Here is a 26,078-nt window from a genome sequence, read left to right as displayed (position 1 = left end):
GAAAAGGGTTAAGCAATTTGTCTAAGGTCTCACATCTACTAAATGGTAGAGTGCTAGAGCAAGGATGAGGATCCAGACTGCTTTTAATCACTACAACTCTACTCTGCCTTGAGTGTAAGTAAATGAACTTCTGGTGGCCAAACACATACAGCAGTAAGTAATTATAGTCAAATATAAAGCATGGGGGTTATGTAAGAAATATACTTGCTATTTCTTTAAAGAATACTTATGCTAACAGTACCCGGTATACTGTAAAATCTCAGTTTGTGGACATAGACACTTTAGTCCTAACAGTTCTTTACATCATTTAAACAATCTATCTGAAGTCAAGAAATAATAAAAGTAATATGGAAGTGAAGGAAAAAGAGTAGAAGAGGAAGGAGGAAAAGGAGAAAGAGGATAAAGGAAGAGAAGGACAAGAAGGGAAGAAGGAAGAGAAAAGAGAAGGCACAGGACGCAGGGGAGGAGGGGGAAGAGGAAGAAGACACAGGGAGCAGAGAGAAAGAGAGGCGAGGGGAGCACAGAGGAGGCACACCGTGCTTCTACATTAAATTCACCCTTGGGTGGCCTTCTTAAAACGGGAGAGTGCTAAAGCTGCACGCATGGCTTTGCAGCTGGGACTGCAGCAGACTTGGCCTCATCCAGGGAGGGGCACCGGCCACGTGGTGCCTGCTGCCTCCCCAGCAAAGTCCAGCTGAGCAGGGCTCCAGTCAGCGGACCCACAGGCCCCCCATGGACAAGTTTCCAATGTGTGCTGGGGGTTTCACTCACAGGGCTCTGCCCACACTTAGGAGGTCAGAAGGCCATTTCTGTTTGCTCTGTTGGTTGTTCAGTTTGAATATCTTTACCGTATATAAAAGGCATTTTAAGTAATTTTTAAATGCTCTCTTGTAATAAGAACACTAATCTTCCTTAAAAAGACAAAAGGTTTATCTTTATCTTTCAATACATGTAATGGCTTTTTAGTTACAGCTTTAGAAATTGTAGATAACGTCTTTAAAGTTTAAACTTTACGATACACTTTATGATCAACACATTCTACCCTCAACCATTACAGTATCAATTATTCACTAATACTTCTATCTGAAAAAAATCATAAGAAACAGAACCAATCTGTATATTTTTCAAAGTCTTCATTTAGACTGTTTATTCAGGGTCTGAGTTCAAAACAGTTTAAAAATAATAAAGAAATCCATTTTTCATAGAAACATGTCAGTCCTTAACTACTGTATCAATTAAGAGAAAAAAATTTTTCATTTCTGTTCAGCCAATATGAATCTAAATAAGCTGCTTAAGTATACTTCATTTATTTAAAATAAATTCTAGACTAAAATAGAATAATGAAAACATTATTGAATCACACTGTATTAAATTACTGTGTAACGAGAGAAACAAGTTGAGACTTACATGCTTTCCTCCCCTACGATGCACACTGCAGAAAGGAGCTTAACCACATCCATCATCGTGCCAGGCTGCTCAGGATCAATGGCTCTGGCTAGCAAAGAAAGACTCCTCTCTTCACTCATAATTCTTTCCAAGCCATACTACAGCATTTGGAGAAAAAGGGGTAAATTTTAGTGGTAAGAAAATGCAGTTATTAAAAGAATGTTTATAAGAAACTATACTCGTACATGTAGTAAAGTGAGAAAATATAAAGAATGTATAACATTCTAAAAAAAATTCATATAACTATTCCCTTTACATTAAAAACTAAAAAAATCAATCAAATACAGATGACCGCTCACAGGTAATTTTCAGCAACATAACTGACAATTATTAGATAGGCAGGTGGCCAACTAGAGAAAGGGAAAAGCAGTGAGGAATACTGAGATCCCCAACAGGCACACACAAAATGCACAGGAGGAACTCTCCTGTGGGAAGGAAGGCTGGTAGGAGGTACAGGACCACAGAGCACTGTCCGAGAATTACAGTGTGAACCCCTGGCACTACGTAAAATGCCAAGCAAAAAGTAAAACTCAATTTAATAGAAGCGTTTCAATACATCCAAAAGGTCACCATTTCAACATGTAATCACTACAAAGCATTTACTGATGAGATATTTTCACTTTTTCTTTTCTCCTAAGTATTCAAAATCCAATGTGTATTCCACACTCAGAGCACATCTCAGTTCAGAGTGGTCACATCTCAAGGGCTCAGGAGCCGCACGTGATAACCGCATTCCACACTGCAGGCCTAGACAGTAACACTTGGTTCATAAATGGGCAGAAGCTGAAGGGTGATTTGGGCTGATACCATGTAGAAACTACTGCAGAATATATGTATTCTGATCAGAATGATATTTTGTCATCAGAAAGACAACACATAATATTAATATAAATGGGATGATTTTGAATGTAAACAAGGTTTGTTTGCTACTGCTAGGATGTCACATCCTACTGGAAGATAAGGAATTATATTAACGACTCAGTATTTTGATTTAAAGATGTATACCTCTCTTAGGGCCCACTTACAATCTATGGGAGATAAGTATCAAATAACAGAGGATGAATGAAAGCAATACAACAGTACTATTTATTCACGCTACATCCCAGAGGATCCTTTTAAAGAGTGAGAAATTAGTTAAATAGAATTACTATTAATACCAAGCTCTAAAAAGGACCTTAATCCCAATTAAACTCAAAATTAGCATTAGATATCAGTATCACCAGGCTTCCCTGGTGGCTCAGAGGTTAAAGCTTCTGCCTCCAATGCAGGAGACCTGGGTTCGATCCCTGGGTCGGGAAGATCCCCTGGAGAAGGAAATGGTAACCCACTCCAGTATTCATGCCTGGAGAATCCCATGGACAGAGAAGCCTGGTAGGCTACAGTCCACGGGGTCGCAAAGAGTCGGACACAACTGAGCGACTTCACTCACTCATTCACTCATCAGTATCAAAGTTAAATCTGTAACAATCTTAGATCCAAATGCTTTGAGTGCTATGAAATCTTATTTATCTTTCCTATCTTATAAATGGCATTTATTTAAAGAAGCTTCACATTGTAGTGAAATATTGCACTCACTTCAAACCACTGTCTAAGGAACACAGGTAAAAAGAAGGAAGTACAAACAGAAGGGCCAAGGGCCCCAGGGTATGATTTCTGAAGTGACTTCTCTATCCTGTTGGCCACAAGGAAATGTTTACAAAGAAGCAGCCAAGAAATGCTCACTTTTGTGATATCCGAAGCTGTTTCATACCTGGAAACAAAGAAAAGCAGGCATGGAGCCAGAGACTATAACATGCCTTGACAATCATTCCAGGGAATTGTCAGAGGTTTGTAAATTATCACTGAGACCCAATTCAAAAAGTCAATCAGCCACTGATTACCAAGTACCAAAAGGCTGGCTCTGTCCTAATAACCTGAGGCTAGCACTTCCCTGCCCTTCCCACACACTGGGCTGGCCTGGGCCAGCACCTGCCCTTCCCGCATCAGAATGGGAGCATTCCCTGATCTCTTGGTTCCCACCAGCGTCCTGTGAACTCAAAGCTTCTTCACAGGCAATATTCTCTTGACTTTGCCAATAGAATATTGGACGGTGCTTGTTTTGAGACTGGAAGGAGGCCAGATTACCACAAATGAGTATCTAAAGCTAAAGACTGAACTGCTTCATACTTCTATAGAATTTTTCTCATTCGATTATTTAAAAAAATAATAATAATAAAACAAAACCCACGGACTGTGAGAGAAACAGTCAACTTACCAGCACTGGCATTCAAAGTGCATTAAATAAAGGCTACTATAAGGTTAGAGAGATGATGGCAAATTGCGGAAGGTCTGAGAATGTCTCTCCACTTAATGTCAAGGATCCACTTCAGATTATAGGAAAACACACGCGTTCTAAACTGAGAACCAGTGCCAGGTTCCATTTGCATTCTACTTGAGGCCTATTATTACTTAAGAGATGGAATTTCGGGCCACTGAAGTTGTGTTCGATGGGGGAAGGTGAATCCCCTAAATCCTGTGTAGCATGCCTAACACACGAACACTAGTGCTGAATAACTATCCACAATGAGTTAATCCCAGCAGCAAAGAGGAAGAAACTGGCTTCAGGAACAAGGCGAGCTAGCTGAGTGCCATAAGAAACACACCAAAAGCTATCTTGGTTTTTATTTTCTCATAAATAATCAAAATTTTCTTCTAGTTAAAAACTACTATAAACTTCTATTTAGTATTCTATTGCATGCAATGCTATTAGATTTGCTCATAATAGGTATCATACTTGTTTTTTCTCTTAAAGACTATATTTTTCATCATTCAATTAACTTTTATACAGATTTGACAGTAGGTACGGGAAAAAAAATTAACCAAAAAATCCCACATACAATTAACTTTACAATTCAGACATTAAAATACTAATTCCAAGTACCAGTAAAGTTTTTTAGTAATTTTTTATTTGTATCAGCATGAGTGGTAGCAATAAATGCAAATGATAATATATTTAATGTATATACATAAACTATATATAAACTCCATATACATAAACTAGAAACAAAATGATCCACTACTATAACAATTAAATCACATTATATTAATTAGAATATAAACACATAAAGTTTACTCTCTTTCCAATTTGATCTCAAACCAAGTAAGAATATTACCTCCTATATAACCCCTCACTTTAACCATGACATTCTTCTCAAATTCAAATTATGATTCAAATACTCCTTTGGTTTTTAAAAAACATTCCTGAGTTTTTTTTACTCAGCTTTCACCACTGATATTCCCAATTCATATTCCTACTTTAGGCGGTCCCACCCCCCACCCCAACTGCCGCCACAGCAAGTATTACAGGCTCAGTTGGGAAACCCCTTATTAACAGTCTGATTCCTTTATTCACTAAGTTACATAACATATCTAAAATCAAACTGTCACAGAACAATCAGTTCAACATAGAATGGGGTTGTGATTTCTATAACAGAAATTTTCCCTGAAATTATATCTGATTAGAGAAAGCATGGAGGTTAAAAATATTTCATTGGCTAAAAACAGAAATTTAGGCTTCAGAAAATGATGAAAAATTCATAAATAGTCCAGTAAGAAAAATAATTAGAAAATGTAACTTTTTGCTGCATTTAATCAATAGAAAAGTAAATGTTAATAATTTAACAAGTACTTAAGTATGAAGTTCTCTAAGGATTTATTTTTTAAATGAATTTTTAAAAATTATCAGAACTATACAGTTTTGCCATAAAACACACATCATCTACCATAGGTAAAATTTCCTCTCCCACTGTCTAATGAAAGAAAACACTTATCATTTTTGCACACGATCAGGAGGTAGATGCATTTATATGTTAGAGCTAGAGACACATCCTGGAACAGAGCTAACTTCTGCAGTTAACAGTATGAAAGAAAAGAAACACTGTTAGAGAAACCGAACTTCAGTACAGGGCAAAACCATTTCTCTCTTCTAATGTATGCTCCTTAAATATTCAAACTGCAGATTCGCCATATTATATTTGGTTTCAATATTACAGCTGACTCTTGCACATCACAGGCACTACGGGCACCAACTCCTCAGGCAGTCAAAAATCTGAGTATAATACTTGATTCCCCAAAAACTTACTTACTTAGCCTACTCTTGACTCCTTACCAATAACAAAAACAGTTGATTAATATATTTTATATGTCAAATGCATTATATACTATATTTTTAAAATAAGGTAGAGAAAAGAAAATGCTATTGAAAAAAACCATAAGGAAGACAAAATACTTTTACAGTACAAATATGTATTTATTTAAAAAATCCTCAAGTACGTGGATCAGTGAAGTTCAAACATGCATTGTTTAAGCATTAGCTGCACTTGCATTAAGTATCATTGCTCCACCTCTGGGATCTGTTCATATCTGTTCACATTAATTTCATTAAAGATTTAAATTCCTAGATTATAAAAACTAAGTTTTTCCAACTTAATTCTTTGGTAATAAGTATTACTGAAGATCATATTTAATAATCATGTATGACTTCCAAGCTGATTCATGCTATACTTTTGAAAATTAAAAAGGAAGGAAGGGAAGAAGAAAGAGGAGCCAAAACGCAGACAGACAGGGAGGTACTGAGGTAGGGAGGAAGGACAGGAGGAAAAGAGAATTAATCTGTGTACAAAGAATGAAACAGCAGAAGAGGGTCTATTTATCCCCAAGTATCTCCTGTTGATACACAGTTCATTTGACACAAAACCAGAACAACACAATTCAATATTTTTCCATTATAAACTGAAGAGCTTACCAAAGCAATACATTACTTTGGTGCAAATTCTGTATTACATAACTCCACTTCATAAAAATTTCTGTAAGAACTAATAAAGAACAATACAGCTACCTATGTGCATACCTGGGTATTCATCAAGGCCTTCAGACACTGTATGACTTTGTGCTGATTCTTCTTCACAATTGTTTCTTGTCTGCATGAAAGATATCAGTGTTGGAATCATCCATGGACATGCAAATGTAGCTTAACTGGAAATAATGATTAGCAATACTTACATTTTGCCACTAATCAGCTTTTCCAAGATGTCCAGTAATAATCCAAGCCCCTCATGTCCAAAGCTTTCCACCCAACTGAAAAACAGAAAAACCGACAGTCTTATATTAAGTCAGTATTGGAGTTTTATCATGATAATGACATATACTCACAAATATTCTGCACTTGTGATAATCTAGTCATAACTACAACAAAAGAATAACACTATAATATAAAGGTATTCATGATTCACAATCTTAGTTGTGAAAGCAGCAGCAATGATGGGACAGCCAATGGGATGCGGACCCCAGCTTGCACTCAGCTTTGTGAGAGCTTCGCATGCCCAGAGCGCCCCTACCCCATGTCCACTGACATCACATGAGCAGTTAAAACCTGCCATGTTGGAAGTACTGACACGACAGAAGCAGCTGACACTGCTGGTCAGAGCACCACCTCACCCAGAGAGCTGGCGGTTAAACATTCACCAGCTCACCACTGGGCAAGCCCCAGTCTAGACTGTTCCGAAGAGCAGACACTGGGCAAGGTAGCAACATTTGAAGAGACAGGACTCTGGTCTACATAAAGAAAAAGATTACTGAAAAATGTAGTCAAAATACTGTAAAAAGCATGTTCTATGAGAATTTTCCAAATCACTAAAATACATCCTTATACATGTTAACAATTTCTTAAAATTTCAAACTTCATCTGTATTTTTCAAAAAAGCTTCATTATTATTTTTAAATGAGTATTTCCATCTTGACACAACCACCTCCATTCTGTAAACCCATTAATATAATCAGAGTATGTATGTAACTGGGATTTCCACTGGTGGCTCAGTGGTAAAGAATCCACTTGGCAATGAAGGAGGTATGGGTTCGATCCCTGGGTCAGGAGGATTCCCTGGAGAATGAAACGGCCACCTACTACAGTATTCTTGTCTAGAAAATCCCTCAGACAGAGGAGCCTATGGTCCATGGGGTTGCAAAGAGTCAGACACGAATGAGCGACTTCACTTTCACCTTCCCTTAGCAACTAAAGAACAACATGTAAGTAATTAGGATAACTCTGCCAACAGACAACAGCTCACACCTATTATAGTAAAACTACCCTAGGAGAATCAGCAGTGATCTGAAAAACCTAGCACAATAAATAAAATAATGGTAACAATTTATCTTATAAAAAGTGGGGGAAAGGCAGGTAAGGTAGTCTGGTATTCCCATATCTTTCAGAATTTTCCACAGTTTGTTGTGATCCACACAGTCAAAGGCTTTAGCATGGTCAATAATGCAGAAATAGATGTTTTTCTGGAACTCTCTTGCTTTTTCGATGATCCATCGGATATTGGCAATTTGATCTCTGGTTCCTCTGCCTTTTCTAAAACCAGCTTGATTTTAACCTCCACCCAAAAAAGAATCTGCCATTTAGATTGACAGACTCTTCTCAAACCATTTTACTCATCTCTTATCCATAAGAATAATTCAAGAATGCACTTAACAAATTACCTGTAGTCATTTCAAATCTACTTTCACGTTTCATGAAAACACCTATAACATCCCACTTAACTCCTTGATGACATCCTATTCTGTACTTACTCTAATTTCACTTGCAGCAGGGAAGCTTGAAATCAAACACACAAGAAGTAATTAGAGGGTTTTTTGAGAGCTGGCACTAAGATATGTGGACAGACTCTGCTCATCAGGCCCTCCTGTCTTAGTACTTCACAGTAAAAGTTAGTGAATTTCAACAATCTCTGTTTTCAAAAGTATACCCATAAAAAATATTCTAAAGCTAATATAAAGATCATTCATACTTACATCACTTTCAATCGTTATGCAAAACAAACTTGCTACTCCTAAAACTGCCTTATAACAAAATACACAGATACTTTAAAATTATACTAATGGAAAAAGAAGATGCTACTGCACATAATTCCCAGGTGCTGCCAGTGGTAGAGAACCCAGCTGCCAATGCAGGAGATTTGAGACACGGGCTTGATCCCTGAGTCGAGAAGATCCTCTGGAGGAGGGTATGGCAACCCACTTCAGTATGCTTGCCTAGAGAATCCCACGGACAGAGAAGCCTGGCGGGCTACAGTCCGTAAGGTCACACAGAGTCGGACACAACTGAAGCAACTTAGCACACACACACGCATGCACATAGTATGTTCATGTTGGAGCCCACTATAAAATTTAGGAAGCATATCAATCCAGGTAAATCAAGTCTGACTAATAAATAATATTAATAGAACAGAGCTATTTCAAAAATTTATCATTACTAATATAACAACTAATAATAGAATACTGGGATCCACAGAAGTTCTCAAATCAACTATTTCTGGACAAACTAAATAACTGTTTTCTACAAAGCAGAATATGAATCATTACAGTAAAAATCACACCCAGTCATGCATATTCAGTTCAGTTCAGTCACTCAGTCGTGTCCAGCTCTTTGCAACCCCATGGACTGGAGCACACCAGGCTTCCCTGTCCATCACCAACTCCTGGAGTTTACTCAAACTCATGCCCATTGCATCGGTGATGCCATCCAACCTTCTCATCCTCTGTCATCCCCTTCTCTTCCCACCTTCCATCTTTCCCACCATCAGGGTCTTTTCAAATGAGTCGGTTCCTCGCATCAGGTGGCCAAAGTATTACGCATGAACTAATTCTCTATAAAAGCTGAATGTAAAGAAGCACTATACCCTGTTACTTTACACGATAAGCCTTTAACTCATGGTGGGAATTGATTTATCAACAACAATAAAATCAGAGAGGCTGGCAACAGCCTTCTGAAAGCCAGACTACACTTTACATTTTGTAAAACATACCAAAAACAGGGCAAGTCAGACAGGATGCAGGAAGAGGAAGCTAAGATGCTTGATAACAAAAGAAGCACTAATATTTAAACATAAAATGAAAGCTGGTGAATGCAATTACTGAATATGTAATGGTTTAAAACAAAATAAATGCATAAAAAGGTTTCTTGTTTTTCTTAAAAATTTGCAAGACCAACATATTGTATTAAGAAGTTATCACTCACAAACTCATTGTCCCAAAAGCTTTGCCCTCAGCCCTACAATTTTCAGCAGTTATTTTTAAGAGTAGGGGCAAATATCATCTCCTATCTTTCCTGGAAAAGATGTTCAAGATAAAAAAGTGATATTGAGTAGGTAGGTTTGCAGTCCTGACAGAGGTTTATTAAAATCCATAGCTTTCTACAGAAGTGAATAATTTCTCATCATCAATGTAAGAAGCAACCTGGAAAAAAAAATTATCAACTGATCTATAGACAATGAATCTTCAGGAAACAAAATCTGTGCTATGTATTCTGTGCCTGTCAGCACAGCGTCATAGGGCACCACGGGTTTAACTAAAATTTGCACTCATGAATGAAGAAGCTCTGTGCAACTGTTTTTTATTCATGAATAGAAATGACAGAGATTAGTATGACATTTGTAATGGAAAAAAAATTGCTTTAAAACAGCAAAAAGTAACATGCTAAGTACTAATTTAACACAAAAGCTACCTCTTAAAATTATACGACAGGAAATACCAAACTCTTCTCTTTTAATTGCTTCAAGATTCTAAGTGTATTACCATTTAGCACTTCCTAGAAGGGTCTCAATGCAGAAGAAAAAAAAGAGGTGAAATACTAACAGAAGAAGAAAGGAAAAAAAAAAAAGAGGAGGCAGAGGGGCAGCTGGTCTTGGATTAAATGTTCAAACCACCTTTAAATGTTCAAAGAAGCTTAGGCTTTGAAAACTGTTACTTCTTGCAGACACAGGATGACATCAAAAGTGCAAAGTGGTTTCTGGTGTATTTTTGGCTTTATGAAACAAATACAGTCACCTCAAAAAGCAAAAATGGTAATCGGGTCTCAAATTTACTTCCTGGCCAAAGAAAAGCACTATCTGTTTCCTACAGACAAAAGTTATTACCTCTCTTCCCAAGTGTGCTCTAAAGAAGAAAAAGACAAACGCATCACAGATTGTCAGAGGTGGAATAAACCTACCAGATAGGGACCATTGCTTATTTGTGTTTAAATCACCTGGCACAGACTAAGTCTGGCACAGACTCAAATGGTTTTAGAACGAAGCTGAAGAACCTCCCACGCTGATCCTTGAACAACACAGCTTAAGGTCACTGACCCCCCACTTGGTCAAAAATCAGTGTATGACTATAGTCAGCTCTCCATATCCATATCTGGGGTTCCTCCATATCTGCAGATTTAAGCAAGCTCAGATTGTGCAGTATAATAGTATTCACAACCGAAAAAAATCCACTTAGAAGTGGACTCATGTGGTTCAAATCCATCCTGTTCAAGGGTCAACTGTATAGGTAACAGGTCACCTTAAGAGAAGCTAAGGTCGCTTGAAACAGCATCTAGGTCTGCCAATGCCCAGGCTCCTGCCCGGAACTTTATACATGTAGCAAAAGGCACCAAGTGATGACATGCTCCATGCAGCATCACCGAGCCTGTCTCAGCCTTCGAAACAGAAACATCGATCGTGATCCCAGAACTAGTTCTTGTCCATCCTGAACCAAGGATGATGAACCTGAGTCCCTGTCCTACATCACACTTTAGGACTTGACTGCTGCTCGAAGGTTGACGTTTCACCACTACTAAAACAACCATTCATTAATCAAGTCAGTCAGCCGTTAGTAGGGGTTCACTGTGTGCTTCATACTGCACTCAGTTCAGTTCAGTTCAGTCGCTCAGTCCTGCCCGACTCTTTGCGACCCCATGGACTCCAGAACAGGCCTCCCTGTCCATCACGAACTCCCGGAGTCCACCCAAACCCATGCCCATTGAGTCGGTGATGCCTTCCAACCATCTCATCCGCTGTTGTCCCCTTCTCCTCCTGCCCTCAATCTTTCCTACCATCAGGGTCTTTTCAAATGAGTCAGCTCTTCGCATCAGGTAGCCAGAGTTTCAGCTTCAACATCAGTCCTGCCAATGAACACCCAGGACTGATCTCTCCTTGGATCTCCTTGCAGTCCAAGGGACTCTCAAGAATCTTCTCCAACACCACAGTTCAAAAGCATCAATTCTTCGGTGTTTAGCTTTCTTCACAGTCCAACTCTCACATCTATACGTGACCACTGTAAAAACCATAGCCTTGACTAGACAGACCCTTGTTGACAAAATAACGTCTCTTGCTTTTTAATATGCTGTCTAGGTTCCTTCCAAAGAGTAAGCGTCTTTTAATTTTATGGATGCAATCACCATCTGCAGTTATTTTGGAGCCCAAAAAACTAAAGTCAGCCACTCTTTCCACTGTTTCCCCATCTATTTGCCATGAAGAGATGGGACCAGATGAATGAGAAATACAAAGCTGAAAAAACACGTTCTCTGCCCTTAAAGAAAATGCACAGACTATCAGTTAAAAGAAATGTCAAGCAAAATTATTTCCATAATGTAAGTAGCACTATAATCATGGCAACAAAGGAACTGAAGGTGCAGCAGCATCGACCCCTCCAGGGGCCAAACAGGCTGATGTCTGCCTTGAGTCTTAACAGATCAGTGGCAGAAAGAAATAGAAGTCGCTAAGCCAGAGGGAACACGTGCAAAACCATTAAATACGAAAGGTAAGGCCTATGCCAAGCACAAGTAGCTGGATCAGGACCTTGTAATAAACACATAACAAGGACCTTGTGTAAAACCTATGCACAGTCAGCACTTCATATCCACCAGTTCAACAAACTGCAGAACGAGAACATTTGAAAAAACAAAAATTCCAAAAAGTTCCAAAAGGCAAAGGATGAACTTGCCACATACCAGCAACTATTTACATAGCCTTTCTGTTGTATTAACACCAATTTGCCTAGCCTAATTTACATTGTATTGTGTATTATAAGCAATCTAGAGATGATTTAAGGTATACATGAGAACGCATATAGATTATATGCAAACACTACTTTATGTAAGAGACTTACACATCACCTGATTTTGGTGCTGACCACGCAAATGAAGGAATGACTGAACAATGCCACGGGCACTGACAGGCCACGGCAGGGGAGGCAGCCACCACTGGGTGCACATGTGCCAGGCAGAGCAACCCCACTCCCGTCCCACTAAGACGGTCACGTCCTAACAGCAGAAGCTAGGAAGGCATTGCCTTGCACGAGAAATGGGAAATTAATTACAGAGTTATGACTACTATCATATGACTTTAAAATAGAGAAACTAGATTATCCAGAAGAGCCAAATATAATTACATAATTCACTAAAGCTGAGACCCTTCCCCAGCTGGGTTAGAGAGATGATACGGAAAAGAGATTCACAGCTTGAGATGGACACAACGTGCCGTCAGAGGCTGTAAAGATGGAGGAAGGGGCTATGAGCCCCAAGGAATGCCCAGGGAATCTAAAAGGTTGAGACAAGTATAAACTGACAGCAAGCAAGGAAACCCGGATGCCAGTCCCAGGACTGTGGGAACTGAATTCTGCTAATAACCCAAAAAATCAAGCAAACAGGGCTGGGTCTTCTCATTCTTGAACACAGGATATCTCTTCATTTATTTAGACCTTCTCTGATTTCCTTCATCATAATTTTGTAGGTTTCAGCATATAAATCCTATAGATAATTTGTTAAATTTACAATAGAGTTTTTTTGGAGGAGTGAAAAAGTGTCGTTTTCCAAAAGTAATTCCTAGCATACAGAAATACAATGTATCACTTTGTTCAGGTGAAAAAAAAAAAAAAACAGAAAATAAAAATATACCCTCTGAGGAAGCTCTATACAGTCAGCAAATACATGACAGGGAGCTGACTGTGGCAGAGTCAGACTTAAATTGAAGAAAGTAAGGAAAACAACTAGACCATTCAGGAATGACCTAACTCAAATCACTTACAATTATATAGTGGAAGTGACCGATCCAAGGGATTAGATCTGACAGCCAGAGTGCCTGATGAACTATGGATAGAGGTTCGTGACATGTACAGGAGGCAGTGATCAGGACCATCCCCAAGAAAAAGAAATGCAAAAAAGCAAAATAGCTGTCTGAGGAGGCCTTACAAATACCTGTGAAAAGAAGAGAAAGAAAAAGCAAAGGAGAAAGGGCAAGATATGCCCATCTGAATGCAGAGTGCCAAAGAATACCAAGGAGATATAAGAAAGCCTTCCTCAGTGATCAATGCAAAGAAGTAGAGGAAAACAAAAGAATGGGAAAGATGAGAAATCTCTTCAAGAAAATCAGAGATACCAAGGGAACATTTCATGCAAAGATGGGATCAATAAAGGACAGAAACAGTATGGACCTAACACAAGCAGAAAATATTAAGAAGAGGCGTAAAGAATATACAGAAGAACTGCACAAAAAAGATCTTCATGACCCAGATAACCACGATGGTGTGATCATTCACCTAAAGCCAGACACCCTGGAATGTGAAGTCAAGTGGGCCTTAGGAAGCATCACTACGAACAAAGCTAGTGGTAGAGATGGAATTCCAGCTCAGCTACTTAAAATCCTAGAAGATGATGCTGTTAAAGTGCTGCATTCAATATGCCAGCAAACTTGGACAACTCAAAAGTGGCAACAGGACTGGAAAAGTCAGTTTTCATTCCAAATCCAAACAAGGGTAATGCAAAAGAATGTTCAAACTACCGCAAAACTGCACTCATTTCACATGCTAGCAAGGAAATGCTCAAATCGTTCAGCTAGGCTTTAACAGTGCGTGAACCAAGAACTTTCAGATGTTCAGTTCAGTTCTCTCACTCAGTTGTGTCCAACTCTTTGCAAACCCATGAACTGCAGCACTCCAGGCCTCCCTGTCCATCACCAACTGCTGGAGTTCACTCATGTCCATCGAGTCGGCAATGCCATCCAGCCATCTCATCCTCTCTTGTCCCCTTCTCCTCCTGCCCCCAATCCCTCCCAGCATCAGAGTCTTTTCCAATGAGTCAACTCTTCGCATGAGGTGGCCAAAGTACTGGAGTTTCAGCTTAACATCAGTCCTTCCAAACAACACCCAGGACTGATCTCCCTTAGAATGAACTGGTTGGATCTCCTTGCAGTCCAAGGGACTCTCAAGAGTCTTCTCCAACACCACAGTTCAAAAGTATCAATTCTTCAGCGCTCAGCCTTCTTCACAGTCCAACTCTCACATCCATACATGACCACAGGAAAAACCATAGCCTTGACTAGATGAACCTTTGTTGGCAAAGTAATGTCTCTGCTTTTGAATATGCTATCTAGGTTGGTCATAACTTTCCTTCCAAGGAGTAAGCGTCTTTTAATTTCATGGCTGCAGTCACCATCTGCAATGATTTTGGAGACCCAAAAAACAACGTCTGACACTGTTTCCACTGTTTCCCCATCTATTTCCCATGAAGTGGTGGGACCGGATGCCATGATCTTAGTTTTCTGAATGTTGAGCTTTAAGCCAACTTTTTCACTCTCCTCTTTCACTTTCATCAAGAGGCTCTTTAGTTCCTCTTCACTTTCTGCCATAAGGGTGGTGTCATCTGCATATCTAAGGTTACTGATATTTCTCCCGGCAATCTTTATTCCAGCTTATGCTTCTTCCAATCCAGCGTTTCTCATGATGTACTCTGCATAGAAGTTAAATAAGCAGGGTGACAATATACAGCCTTGACGTACTCCTTTTCCTATTTGGAACCAGTCTGTTGTTCCATGTCCAGTTCTAACTGTTGCTTCCTGACCTGCATACAAATTTCTCAAGAGGCAGGTGGTCTGGTATTCCCATCTCTTTCAGAATTTTCCACAGTTTGTTGTGATCCACACAGTCAAAGGCTTTGGCATAGTCAAGAAAGCAGAAATAGATGTTTTTCTGGAACTCTCTTGCTTTTTTGATGATCCAGCAGATGTGGGCAATTTGATCTCTGGTTCCTCTGCCTTTTCTAAAACCAGCTTGAACATCAGGAATTTCATGGTTCACATGTTGCTGAAGCCTGGCTTGGAGAATTTTGAGCGTTATTTTACTAGCGTGTGAGATGAATGCAATTGTGTGGTAGTTTGAGTATTCTTTGGCATTGCCTTTCTTTGGGATTGGAATGAAAACTGACCTTTTCCAGTCCTGTATCCACTGCTGAGTTTTCCAAATTTGCTGGCACATTGAGTGCAGCACTTTCACAGCATCAACTTTCAGGATTGAAATAGCTCAACTGGAATTCTATCACCTCCACTAGCTTTGTTTGTAGTGATGCTTTCTAAGGCCCACTTGACTTCCAATTCCAGGATGTGTGGCTCTAGGTGAATGATCACACCATCATGATTATCTGGGTCGTACAAGCTGGATTTAGGAAAGGCAGAGGGACCAGTGATCAAATTGCCAACATCCTTTGGATCACAGAAAAAGCAAGAGAATTCCAGAAAAACATCTTCTGCTTCATTAACTATGCTAAAGCCTCTGACTTTGTGGCTCACAATAAACTGTGGGAAATTCTTAGAATAGAATACCAGACTACCTTGCCTGCCTCCTGAGAAAACTGTATGCAGGTCAAGAAGCAACAGTTAGAACCAGACATGGAACAATGGACTGGTTCAAAGCTGGGAAAGGAGTACATCAAGGCTGTATATTGTCACCCTGCTTATTTAACTTAGATGCAGAATACATCATGCCAAACGCTGGGCTGGATGAAGGACAAGCTGGAATCAAGACTGCCGGGAGAAATATCAATAACCTGAGATAGGCAGATGACAATAGCCTTATGGCAGAAAGTGAAGAAGAACTAAAGAGCCTCTTGATGAAGATCTAAGAGGTGAAAAAGCTGGCTTAAAACTCAACGTTCAAAAAATAAGATCAAGGCATCTATCTTATGCCATCGGTTCAGTTCAGTTCAGTTCAGTCGCTCAGTCATGTCCGACTCTTTGCAACCCCATGAATCGCAGCATGCCAGGCCTCCCTGTCCATCACCATCTCCCGAAGTTCGCTCAAACTCACGTCCATCGAGTCAGTGATGCCATCCAGCCATCTCATCCTCTGTCGTGCCCTTCTCCTCCTGCCCCCAATCCCTCCCAGCATCAGAGTCTTTTCCAATGAGTCAACTCTTTGCATGAGATAGCCAAAGTACTGGAGTTTCAGCTTTAGCATCATTCCTTCCAAAGAACACCCAGGGCTGATCTCCTTTCACTTTATGGCAAATAGATGGGGAAATAGTGAAAGACTTTCTTTTCTTGGGCTCCAAAATCACTGCATATGGTAACCGCAGTCATGAAATTAAAAAAAAATTTGTCCTTGGAAGAAAAGCTATGACATACCTAGAGATTGTATTAAAAAGCAGACGCATTACTTTGCTTACAAAGTTCCACATAGTCACAGTGACGGTCTTTCCAGTAGTCACATATGGATCGGAGAGTTGAACCATAAAAGAAGCTAAGCACCGAAGATTGATCCTTTTGAACTGTCGTGTTGGAGAAGACCGTTCAGAGTCCCTTGGACTGCAAGGAGATCAAAGCAGTCAATCGTAAAGGAAATCAGTCCTGGATATTCATTGGAAGGGCAGATGCTGAAGCTGAAGCTCCAATACTTTGGTCACCTGACGAGAAGAGCCAACTCATTGGAAAAGATCCCTGATTTGGGGAAAGACTGAAGGCAGGACGAGAAGGGGGCGATGGAGGATGAGATAGTTTGATGGCATCACTGACTCAATGGACATAAGTTGAGCAAACTTCAGGAGATGGTGAAGGACAGGGAAGCCTGGCATGCCGAAGTCCATGGGGTTGAACAGAGTTGGACACAACTGAGTGACTGAACAACAACTCTCAGAATGTTTAGGTGCCTAGTACTCTACTGTCAACTGCACGCCCACAGTTGTACAGCAGAGCTCTAAAACTTTCCTCTTGCAAAACACACTGATTTTTATCTTGAATCCTGTAATCTTGCTGAACTCAGTTCAAATTAGTTCTTGAACTTTGTGTAAATAATTATGTCATCTCCAAAATGGACAATTTTATTTCTTCTTTTCTGATTCATATGTATTCTATTTCATTTGTGGCCTCACTGCTCTGGCTAGAACTTCTAGTTGATTAAGAGTGTAAGAGGGAATGTCCCTACTTTGCACCAAATCACAGGGAAAATCATTCAGTTTTTCACCATTAAATACGACAGTATTGATAGCTCTAAGCCTTTTTTGTAGACTCATGTTATCAAGTTAAAGTACCCCTATGCACTAGTTTCCTACGATTGCTATAACAAAGTGCCACACAGTGGGTGACTTAAAATAACAAATTATTCTCATAGTTCTGGAGGATGGACGCTCAAAATTAAACTGTCAGAGAAGAATCAGACTCCCTCTGAGGCTATGGCGAGAATTCTCCCTGCCTCCTCTTAGCTTCTGGTGTAACTGTTAATCTAGGCCCATCCTGTCATCACATTGTGTGCTCTCTGTGTCTCTTGTTTTCTTATAAGGACACCACTTATATGGGATTAAAAAGTAGAAGTGCTAGTCGCTCAGTCGTGTCTAACTCTTTGTGACCCCATGGACACCCACCAGGCTCCTCTGTCCATGGGATTTCACAGGAACGAACGCTGGGGTGGGTGGCCATTCCCTTCTCCAGGAGATGCTCCCAACTCAGGGATCAAACCCACATCTCCTACATTGCAGGCGGATTCTTTACTGTCTTAGCTGATTACCAGGGAAGCCAATAAAAGACTACATCTGCAATAAAGTCACATTCTAAGGCGTCAATTAGAATTTAAACACATCTTTCTGGGAAACACAATCCAATCCATAACACCTGTTCTTATTTTACTGAGAGTTTTTATCATGAAATAGGTGTTGGGTTTTGTCAAATGGCTTTGTCAGCATTGATTGATATGATCATGTGACTCTTTTTCTCTAACTTTATATAGTATATTACAAAAAGGATTTGTGTGTCTCTATTCATGATGGACACTGCTATGTAAAAGTAGGGGGTTTCTTTTTGTTTTGTCTTATTGTCTTTTTCTTTTTGCTATCTGTGCAAACTTTATAAAACAAATTGCAAACTGTTTCCTGCTTTTGTATTTTCTGCAAGAAACTGTAGAAATAATACTATTTTCTTCAAATGTTTGGTAGAATTCTCCAGCGAAATCATCTGTACTTGCTCTTTCAAGGAATTTTAAATTAGTAATTCAGTTTCCTTAATAGAGGTCTATTCAGATTTTCTGTCTCATCTTGGGTATGCTGTAGTACTTCATGCTTTTCAAAGAATCAGTCTTTTTCATCTTAACTAGTCAAATTTGTGTGTTTACAGTTGTTTGTAGCATTCCCCTATTACCTTCTTGATGTACGGCCTGTAGTGATACTCTGCTTCACTGCTGGTATTAGTAATTTGTCTTCTCTTTGTTCCCTCATTAATATTAATAAAGGCTTGTCAATTTTATCAATCTCTCCAAAAATCTAGCTCCTTCTTTCACTGACTTACTCTATTGTTTTTCTGTTTTCAATTTAATTGATTTCTACTATTTATTATTTCCCTCCTTTTGCTTACTTTGAGCTTATGTGGTCCTTTATTTATTTATTTATTTATTTGGCCTTGCGGCAAAGTTTATGGGATTTTAGTTCCCCAACTAGGAATTAAATTCACACTCTCAGCAGATTCCTAACCAGTGCACCACCAGGGAATTTTCATTTTGTTGGGGTTTTTTTTGATTCTTAAGGTGTTACCTAAAATTACTGATTTGAGGCTTCTCCTTGTTTCTAATGTATGTGTTCAGTGCTATAAATTTCTGTCTCAGTACTACTTTAGATGTGTCCCACAAAATTTTTAATGTTGCATTTTCATGTTGTATGCAGATCAGATCAGTCGCTCAGTCGTGTCCGACTCTTTGCGACCCCATGAATCGCAGCACGCCACGCCTCCCTGTCCATCACCAACTCTGAGTTCACTCAGACCCACATCCATCGAGTCAGTGATGCCATCCAGCCATCTCATCCTCTGTCGTCCCCTTCTCCTCCTGCCCCCAATCCCTCCCAGCATCAGAGTCTTTTCCAATGAGTCAACTCTTCGCATGAGGTGGCCAAAGTACTGGAGTTTCAGCTTTAGCATCATTCCTTCCAAAGAAATCCCAGGGCTGATCTCCTTCAGAATGGACTGGTTAGATCTCCTTGCAGTCCAAGGGACTCTCAAGAGTCTTCTCCAACACCACAGTTCAAAAGCGTCAATTCTTCAGTGCTCAGCCTTCTTCAGAGTCCAACTCTCACATCCATACATGACCACAGGAAAAACCATAGCCTTGACTAGACGAACCTTTGTTGGCAAAGTAATGTCTCTGCTTTTGGATATGCTATCTAGGTTGGTCATAACTTTGCTTCCAAGGAGTAAGCGTCTTTTAATTTCATGGCTGCAGTCACCATCTGTAGTGATTTTGGAGCCCAGAAAAATAAAGTCTGACACTGTTTCCACTGTTTCCCCATCTATTTCCCATGAAGTGGTGGGACCGGATGCCATGATCTTAGTTTTCTGAATGTTGAGCTTTAAGCCAATTTTTTCACTCTCTACTTTCACTTTCATCAAGAGGCTTTTTAGTTCCTTTTCACTTTCTGCCATAAGGGTAGTGTCATCTGCATATCTGAGGTTATTGATATTTCTCCCGGCAATCTTGATTCCAGCTTGTGTTTCTTCCAGTCCAGCGTTTCTCATGATGTACTCTGCATATAAGTTAAATAAACAGGGTGACAATATACAGCCTTGACGTACTCCTTTTCGTATTTGGAACCAGTCTGTTGTTCCATGTATGCAGATAACACCACTCTAATGGCAGAAAGTGAAGAGGAACTAAGGAGCCTCTTGATGAAGGTAAAAGAAGAGAATGAAAAAGCTAGTTTAAAACTCAATATTCAAAAAACTAAGATTATGGCACCTGCCCCCATCACTTCCTGGCAAATAGAAGGGGGAAAATTGGAAGCAGTGTCAGATTTTATTTTCTTGGGCTCCAGAACCACTGAGGATGCAAAATTTAAAAGATGCTTGCTCCTCAGAAGGAAAGACATAACAAACCTAGCTCTAAGTATACTCAGTTGGTCAGTCATGTCTGACTCTGTGACGCAATGGACCGTAGCCCATCAGGCTCCAGTCCACGGGGTTTTCTAGGCAAGAATACTACAGTGGGTTACTATTTCCCTCTCCAGGGGATCTTTCCAACCCAGAGATCAAATTCATGTCTCCTGCATCTCCTGCACTGGCAGGCAGATTCTTTACCACTGAGGCACCTTTAAAGCCCACATGATAAATGTAGACAGTGTATTAAAAAGCAGAGACATCACCTTGCTGACAAAGGTCTGTTTAGTCAAAGCTATGGTTTTTCCAGAAGTCATGTACAGATATGAGAATTGGATCATAAAGAAGGCTAAAGTAATAAAGAATCCGATGATTTCAAATTATAATGCTGGAGAAGATCCTTGAGAGTCCCCTGGACTACAAGATCAAACCAGTCCATCCTAAAGGAAATCAACCCTGAATATTCATTGGAAGGACTCCTGCTGAAGCTGAAGTTCCAATATTTTGGCCACCTGATGCCAACAGCCAACTCACTGGAAAAGACCCTGATGCTGGACTGAATGCAAAAGGAGAAAGGGGTAGCAGAGGATGAGATGGCTAGATGGCATCACTGACTGAACAGACACAAATTGGAGCAAACTCTGGGAGATAGTGAAGGACAGAGGAGCCTGGCATGCTACAGTCCATGGGGTCACAAAGAGTCGGACACAACTTAGTGATCAAACAACAACAACAATTCTCATTTTCATTAAGTTTGGTATATATTTTTAATTTCCTTTAAGACATCTTCTTTGACCCAAGAACTATATGGAAGTGTATTACTTGCTATTGTTGTTTACTTTCCAGATGTTCAGAGATCTTCGTGTTATCTTTCTAATTTGAGACCATTTTGGTGAGAAAACACATTTGATATGATTTCACTTTTTTTTAAATGTGATGAGGTTTGTTTGCTCTCTAGCCCAAGACATGGTCTGTCTTGGTATATGTTCAGTGATAATAAGAAGGAATTCTGCTACCATTGGATGGATCCTATAAATGGATCCTATAAATGGATGGATCCTATAAATATATACTTTTGCTTGATGGCGGTGTTGAGTTTCTTATATACCCTCAGTGGTTTTCTGTTCATGTGTTGTATCAATTGTTAACTGAATTGTGAAGTCTCCAAATCTAATTGTGGATTTATCCATTTTTCCTTTCAGTTCTTCCTTTTTCTTCTTGCTTCTTGTGTTTTACACATCTGTGATTTGACACATACATGTTTAGGATTGCGCTTTTGGTGGTATGACTCATTATATACAATCAATCTCTTTTATTTCTTTACTCTGAGGTCTAAATTATATTAAAATAGCCACAAGTGCTTTTTTATTAATATTTATATATATATATATGTATAATATTTTTTACTTTCCATTTGCCTATATAAATATATTTGTAGTAAATTTCTGATAGAAAATATATAACTAGTGATATTTTTAATCAACTCTGCAAATCTCCTTTAATTAGCATATAACCATTTACACATAATATAATTGTTGATGTGTTAGTGCTTCATTCTACCATTTCTTGGCTTTTGTTTGTTCACTTTATCTTCCTTTTCCTGCTTTCCCACAGTTTATTTGCATGTGTTCACATTCCATTTTGATTTACCTACTGTGTTTTTATGTATATCTCTTTGTATTGCCCTTTGAAGTGACTGCTCTAGATGTTACGTCATAATGTAATCACATTTTTTCTTGGTGTCATCACTTCACAAGTCTGAATGAATTATAGAAATCTTCCCTACTGTTACGGATGGAAAAGTGAAAGTGAAGTCCCTCAGTTGTGTCCGACTCTTTGCAACCCCATGGACGGTAATCTACCAGGCTCCACCCTCCATGGGATTCTCCAGGCAAGAGTACTGGAGTGGGTTGCCATTTCCTTCTCCAGGGGATCTTCCTGACCCAGGGTTTGAGCCCAGGTTTCCTGCATTGCAGGCAGACGCTTTATCTGAGCCACCAGGGAAGACCACCAGAGATGGAAAAGTGTCCCTCAAAACTCATACGCTGAAGCCCAAAACCACAATGTGATTCCATTTGGAGATACAGTCTTTTAAGGAGTAATTAAACAAGGTCATAAGGGGAGGGCCCTAATCCAGTATGACTAGTGTCCTTCTAAGAGGAGGAGACACCAAGGATGCAGAGGAAGGGCCAAGTACAGACGCGGTAAGACAGCAGGCATCCACAGGTCAAGGAAAGGGGCCTCAGGAGAAACCAACCCTGTTGGCTGCTAGCCCCCAGAACTGTGAGAAAATAAATGTGTTGTTTAAGCCACCCAGTCTGCAGTTTCCTCCCTTTACTTTTCCCATTATAGATTATAGATTTTTTAAGTATTTCTTCCTCACAAATTTAGAATGGCAGACAGTGTTATAAATTTGGCTTCTACTATCAACTTTATAAACATCAAGAGAAGGAAAGTATATTGTATTGACTGTTACCTTTACTTACAGTTTTCTTTTCTTCTACCTAATATCCCAAGGCTCCTTCTTCTAGTTTTTCCTTTCTATGTAGAAAACATACTTTGCTCATTTTCTTAGGCTAAGTTTGCTGGCTAAAGATTCTCTTGGTTTTCTTCCCTTTGAATATGTCTTGATTTTCCTTCACTACTGAAGGATATTTTCACAGCATGTAAGATTCTGAGCTGATTGTTATTTCCTTTCTTCACACAAAACTTTCACCACTTGTTTTTGGCCTTCACAGTTTAATGAGAAATCCAAAGTCATTGAAGTTGTTTTTTCCCATAACTAAAGTGTAATTTCTTGCTGCTTTCAAGACTTTTTTCTCTGCCCTTAGTTTTCAGAAGTTTCACTATGATGTGTCTTAGTGTGAATTTCTTTGGGTTTATCCCACTTCTGGCTCATTCAATTTCTTTAATCTTTAAGTTGATGTCTTTTGCCAGATTTGAGGAGTATACAGTCACCGTTTCTTCAAGCAATTTTTTTTATCCTGCTCTCTTTCTCAAATCCTTCCAGGACTCTGAAGACAGAAAATTTAGACCTTTGATAATAGTACCATAGGCCCCTACGACTCTGTTCTTTTCATCTATTTATTTATTTTTCTCTTTATTATTTAGATTAGGTAATTTTTAATTTTAAGTATTCTACACTGCAGTTCACCAATTCTTTCCCCTCATCCCTAAATTTTGCTATTGAGCCCCCTCCAGTAAACTATTTTTTCTTTAATTTCAATCACTGTATTTTTCACTTACACAGTTTCCATTTGGATCTTCAAAGAAGAATAAAGTTTCTATTTCTTTGCTGAGACTTTTCATTTTTTTCGTTTGTTTCAGCATGTGTATAATTGCTAACTAGAATAGTTTTATGATGGCTGCTTTAAAAATCCTTGTCAGATAATTCCAGTATTTATGTCACCTCAGTGCTGGTATCTACAAACTGTCTTTTTTCATTCAGTCTGAGATCTTACTTCTTGGGATGACGATTTTATACTGAATCTGAGAAACTTGGGTATCAAGCTAGGAGATTTTGACCTCTTTAATCCTCTTGTTTCCAGGCTGGCTCCCTGTGACACTGCTCCAGTAGAGGACGGAGAGGCGGCACACCAACTCTGCCGGCTGGGAACTGAGCCCAGGCTCCGCGCCTGGCCTCCACTCAGGGGAGAGGTGCTTGACCAGGTGGGAGCGTGGGTTCCCCACCTGCCCTCCGTGGCACCTCTCTGGCAGGGAGAGACAGGACTGCCTCTTCATGCTCTGCACGTAACTTCCACCGGCACCAACATGGGAGGTGGAGAGAAGAGCGAGCTTGTGACTACTGGACTGTGGAGACAGTTCTGACTCTCCGTGACATCCTATGGCGCCCCCACAGTGGGGAGAGACGAGCTCCGCGTTCCTGCGGCCTGGGGCTCTGAGTCCAGGGCTCTAGCAGGCTCTGATGGAGGGCTGGGTGAGGCAAGGGTTGTCCTCTGTGGTCCTCAGAAGGCCTGCACCGGTTAGTATCATAGCTTTCTATCTTGCCGGCTGCCTTTTCATGGCCCTTTGGCTTAAGAGTAAACAGCAGCCTTTTATCGGAATTCTGTCTGTGCTTACTGGTCTTTCTAGCTTGCTGACTTCTTTAGGTCCAAAGTTGCGGTAGAAGAGGCAAAAGAAAATCCAGAGAGCTCACCTTCATGTTATCTCTTGGGTCCCAAGATTCCTAGCCTATATGTCACTAGGGATTTATTTCACATACAATGTCTTATTCTTTTAGTTATGCCTAGTGGGAGGAATAGGTAAAAGTGTACCTACTCTGTCTTCTTAGAAACACAAGTCTGAAGCATCTACAGTTAACATGTGAGAATACAAAGAAACTCTCCACCAAGGCACCTGAGAAAAGACAGTGAAGATGACCTAATAAATCCTAAGGAACACACCAGAAACTAACACAACATTGTAAAGCAACTATACTTCAATAAAAAATATTTTTAAAAAATACAAATCATGTGGAAAGAGAAAATAGATAAGAGGCAGGGATCAACTGCTCAAGTGAGCTCAAATAAAAACCGAAAAGAACCATTAAAAAGCTCAATTCAAGACCAGTTTATAAATAACTCTGAACAGTAAAACAGTGATTGCAGAAGAATTAAAAAAGAAAAAGGGTGATAAGAGTAGACAAAATAAACATAACAGGGGACAAAGATTTGATGGCAGAAATTTGAAGGAAAAACAATTAAAATAAGCTTTAGGACAAACATAAAAAAAAGGATGCTAAAGCAGCAGGTAAGATAACTACTGAACATGGCATGGGCTAGGAAAAAATCCTTAATCAAAGAAACTTTTATGCCTACAAACTTGCTATGGAAATATGCTAACATATGTGAAGTTTAAAAAGTAGATATGGTAATATGGTATTTTACCATATGGTAATATGATATTTTCTACTTTTTTTTTCAAAAGTACATGTTCTTGTTCATATTTTGGAAATGAGTCATGTATGCAGAGCCACACAAACACATTGTTAATTATCTCCTACCCAATCAGCTCACTTACTTACCTACTGGCTTCCTCTTCATGTCTGAAATACAGGCTAACATCCATGGCAAAATGAACACTCCCTACATCCACAGACTTCTGCTCCCACTAAGAATCAGTTGGATTTGTTTCCAAACCCATTTTTGCAAGTTGCACTTCTTATTATATAATCTAAATTACACAGACAACAAATCATTGGGACGAGTTGCTGTTTCTATGAAAACTAAGTCTAATGCTTTGCAAACACTTTTTAAAAGATGACATTTAAAAAGTGCCATAGAAGTAGGTGTAGACACAAGTGTAAACTTACTGGGAGAGATCAAAGAGAAGTTTTCTTTAAGAGTAAGGACTGTATACTCAGGTTGCTCTGCAGAGCCCTCACAGTTCTGCTCCACAGACAACACCGCCACAAGGACAACGACACAGCTGTGGCTCGGGCAGGCAGCCTGTGTCCCCGCAAGAAGAGCTCTGGGCTCCACGCCTCATGTCCAGGAGCAAAATGCAGGCTGATGTTGTGAATCAAAAAAAACCCCACTAAGGGTATACATGAATCGTTCAGTTTATGGTTCCCTACTTTACCAACACTTTTAAATGAGCCCCACGGCAGTAAACAAGGGCGCTTCCTTACCCACCCCCACTTCCACCCAGCAGTTACAGTGTCTTTGCACA

General features: G+C 39.6%; 1 protein-coding gene across 14 annotated transcripts in view; it reads right to left on the bottom strand.

Annotated features, from left to right (window-relative positions):
• The window catches only part of DIAPH3 (diaphanous related formin 3), a 560,663-nt gene that overhangs the window by 386,295 nt on the left and 148,290 nt on the right, over positions 1-26,078 (bottom strand). For all 14 annotated transcript variants that reach the window (XM_086328449.1, XM_086328451.1, XM_086328462.1 and 11 more), the window contains 3 exons: positions 6,487-6,561; positions 6,335-6,404; positions 1,408-1,544 (listed from right to left, as the gene is read on the bottom strand). In XM_086328449.1, the coding sequence (XP_086184575.1) occupies positions 1,408-1,544; positions 6,335-6,404; positions 6,487-6,561 (282 nt within the window). The remainder of the gene's footprint in view (positions 1-1,407; positions 1,545-6,334; positions 6,405-6,486; positions 6,562-26,078) is intronic.

This window comes from Bos grunniens, chromosome 12 (assembly GCF_055505025.1).
Source record: "Bos grunniens cultivar Pamir isolate PY7600 chromosome 12, Bosgru_T2T1.0, whole genome shotgun sequence".
Taxonomy (NCBI): domain Eukaryota; kingdom Metazoa; phylum Chordata; class Mammalia; order Artiodactyla; family Bovidae; genus Bos; species Bos grunniens.
Note: the sequence above shows the minus strand (reverse complement) of the source record. Positions and strands in the feature narration are given on the sequence as shown.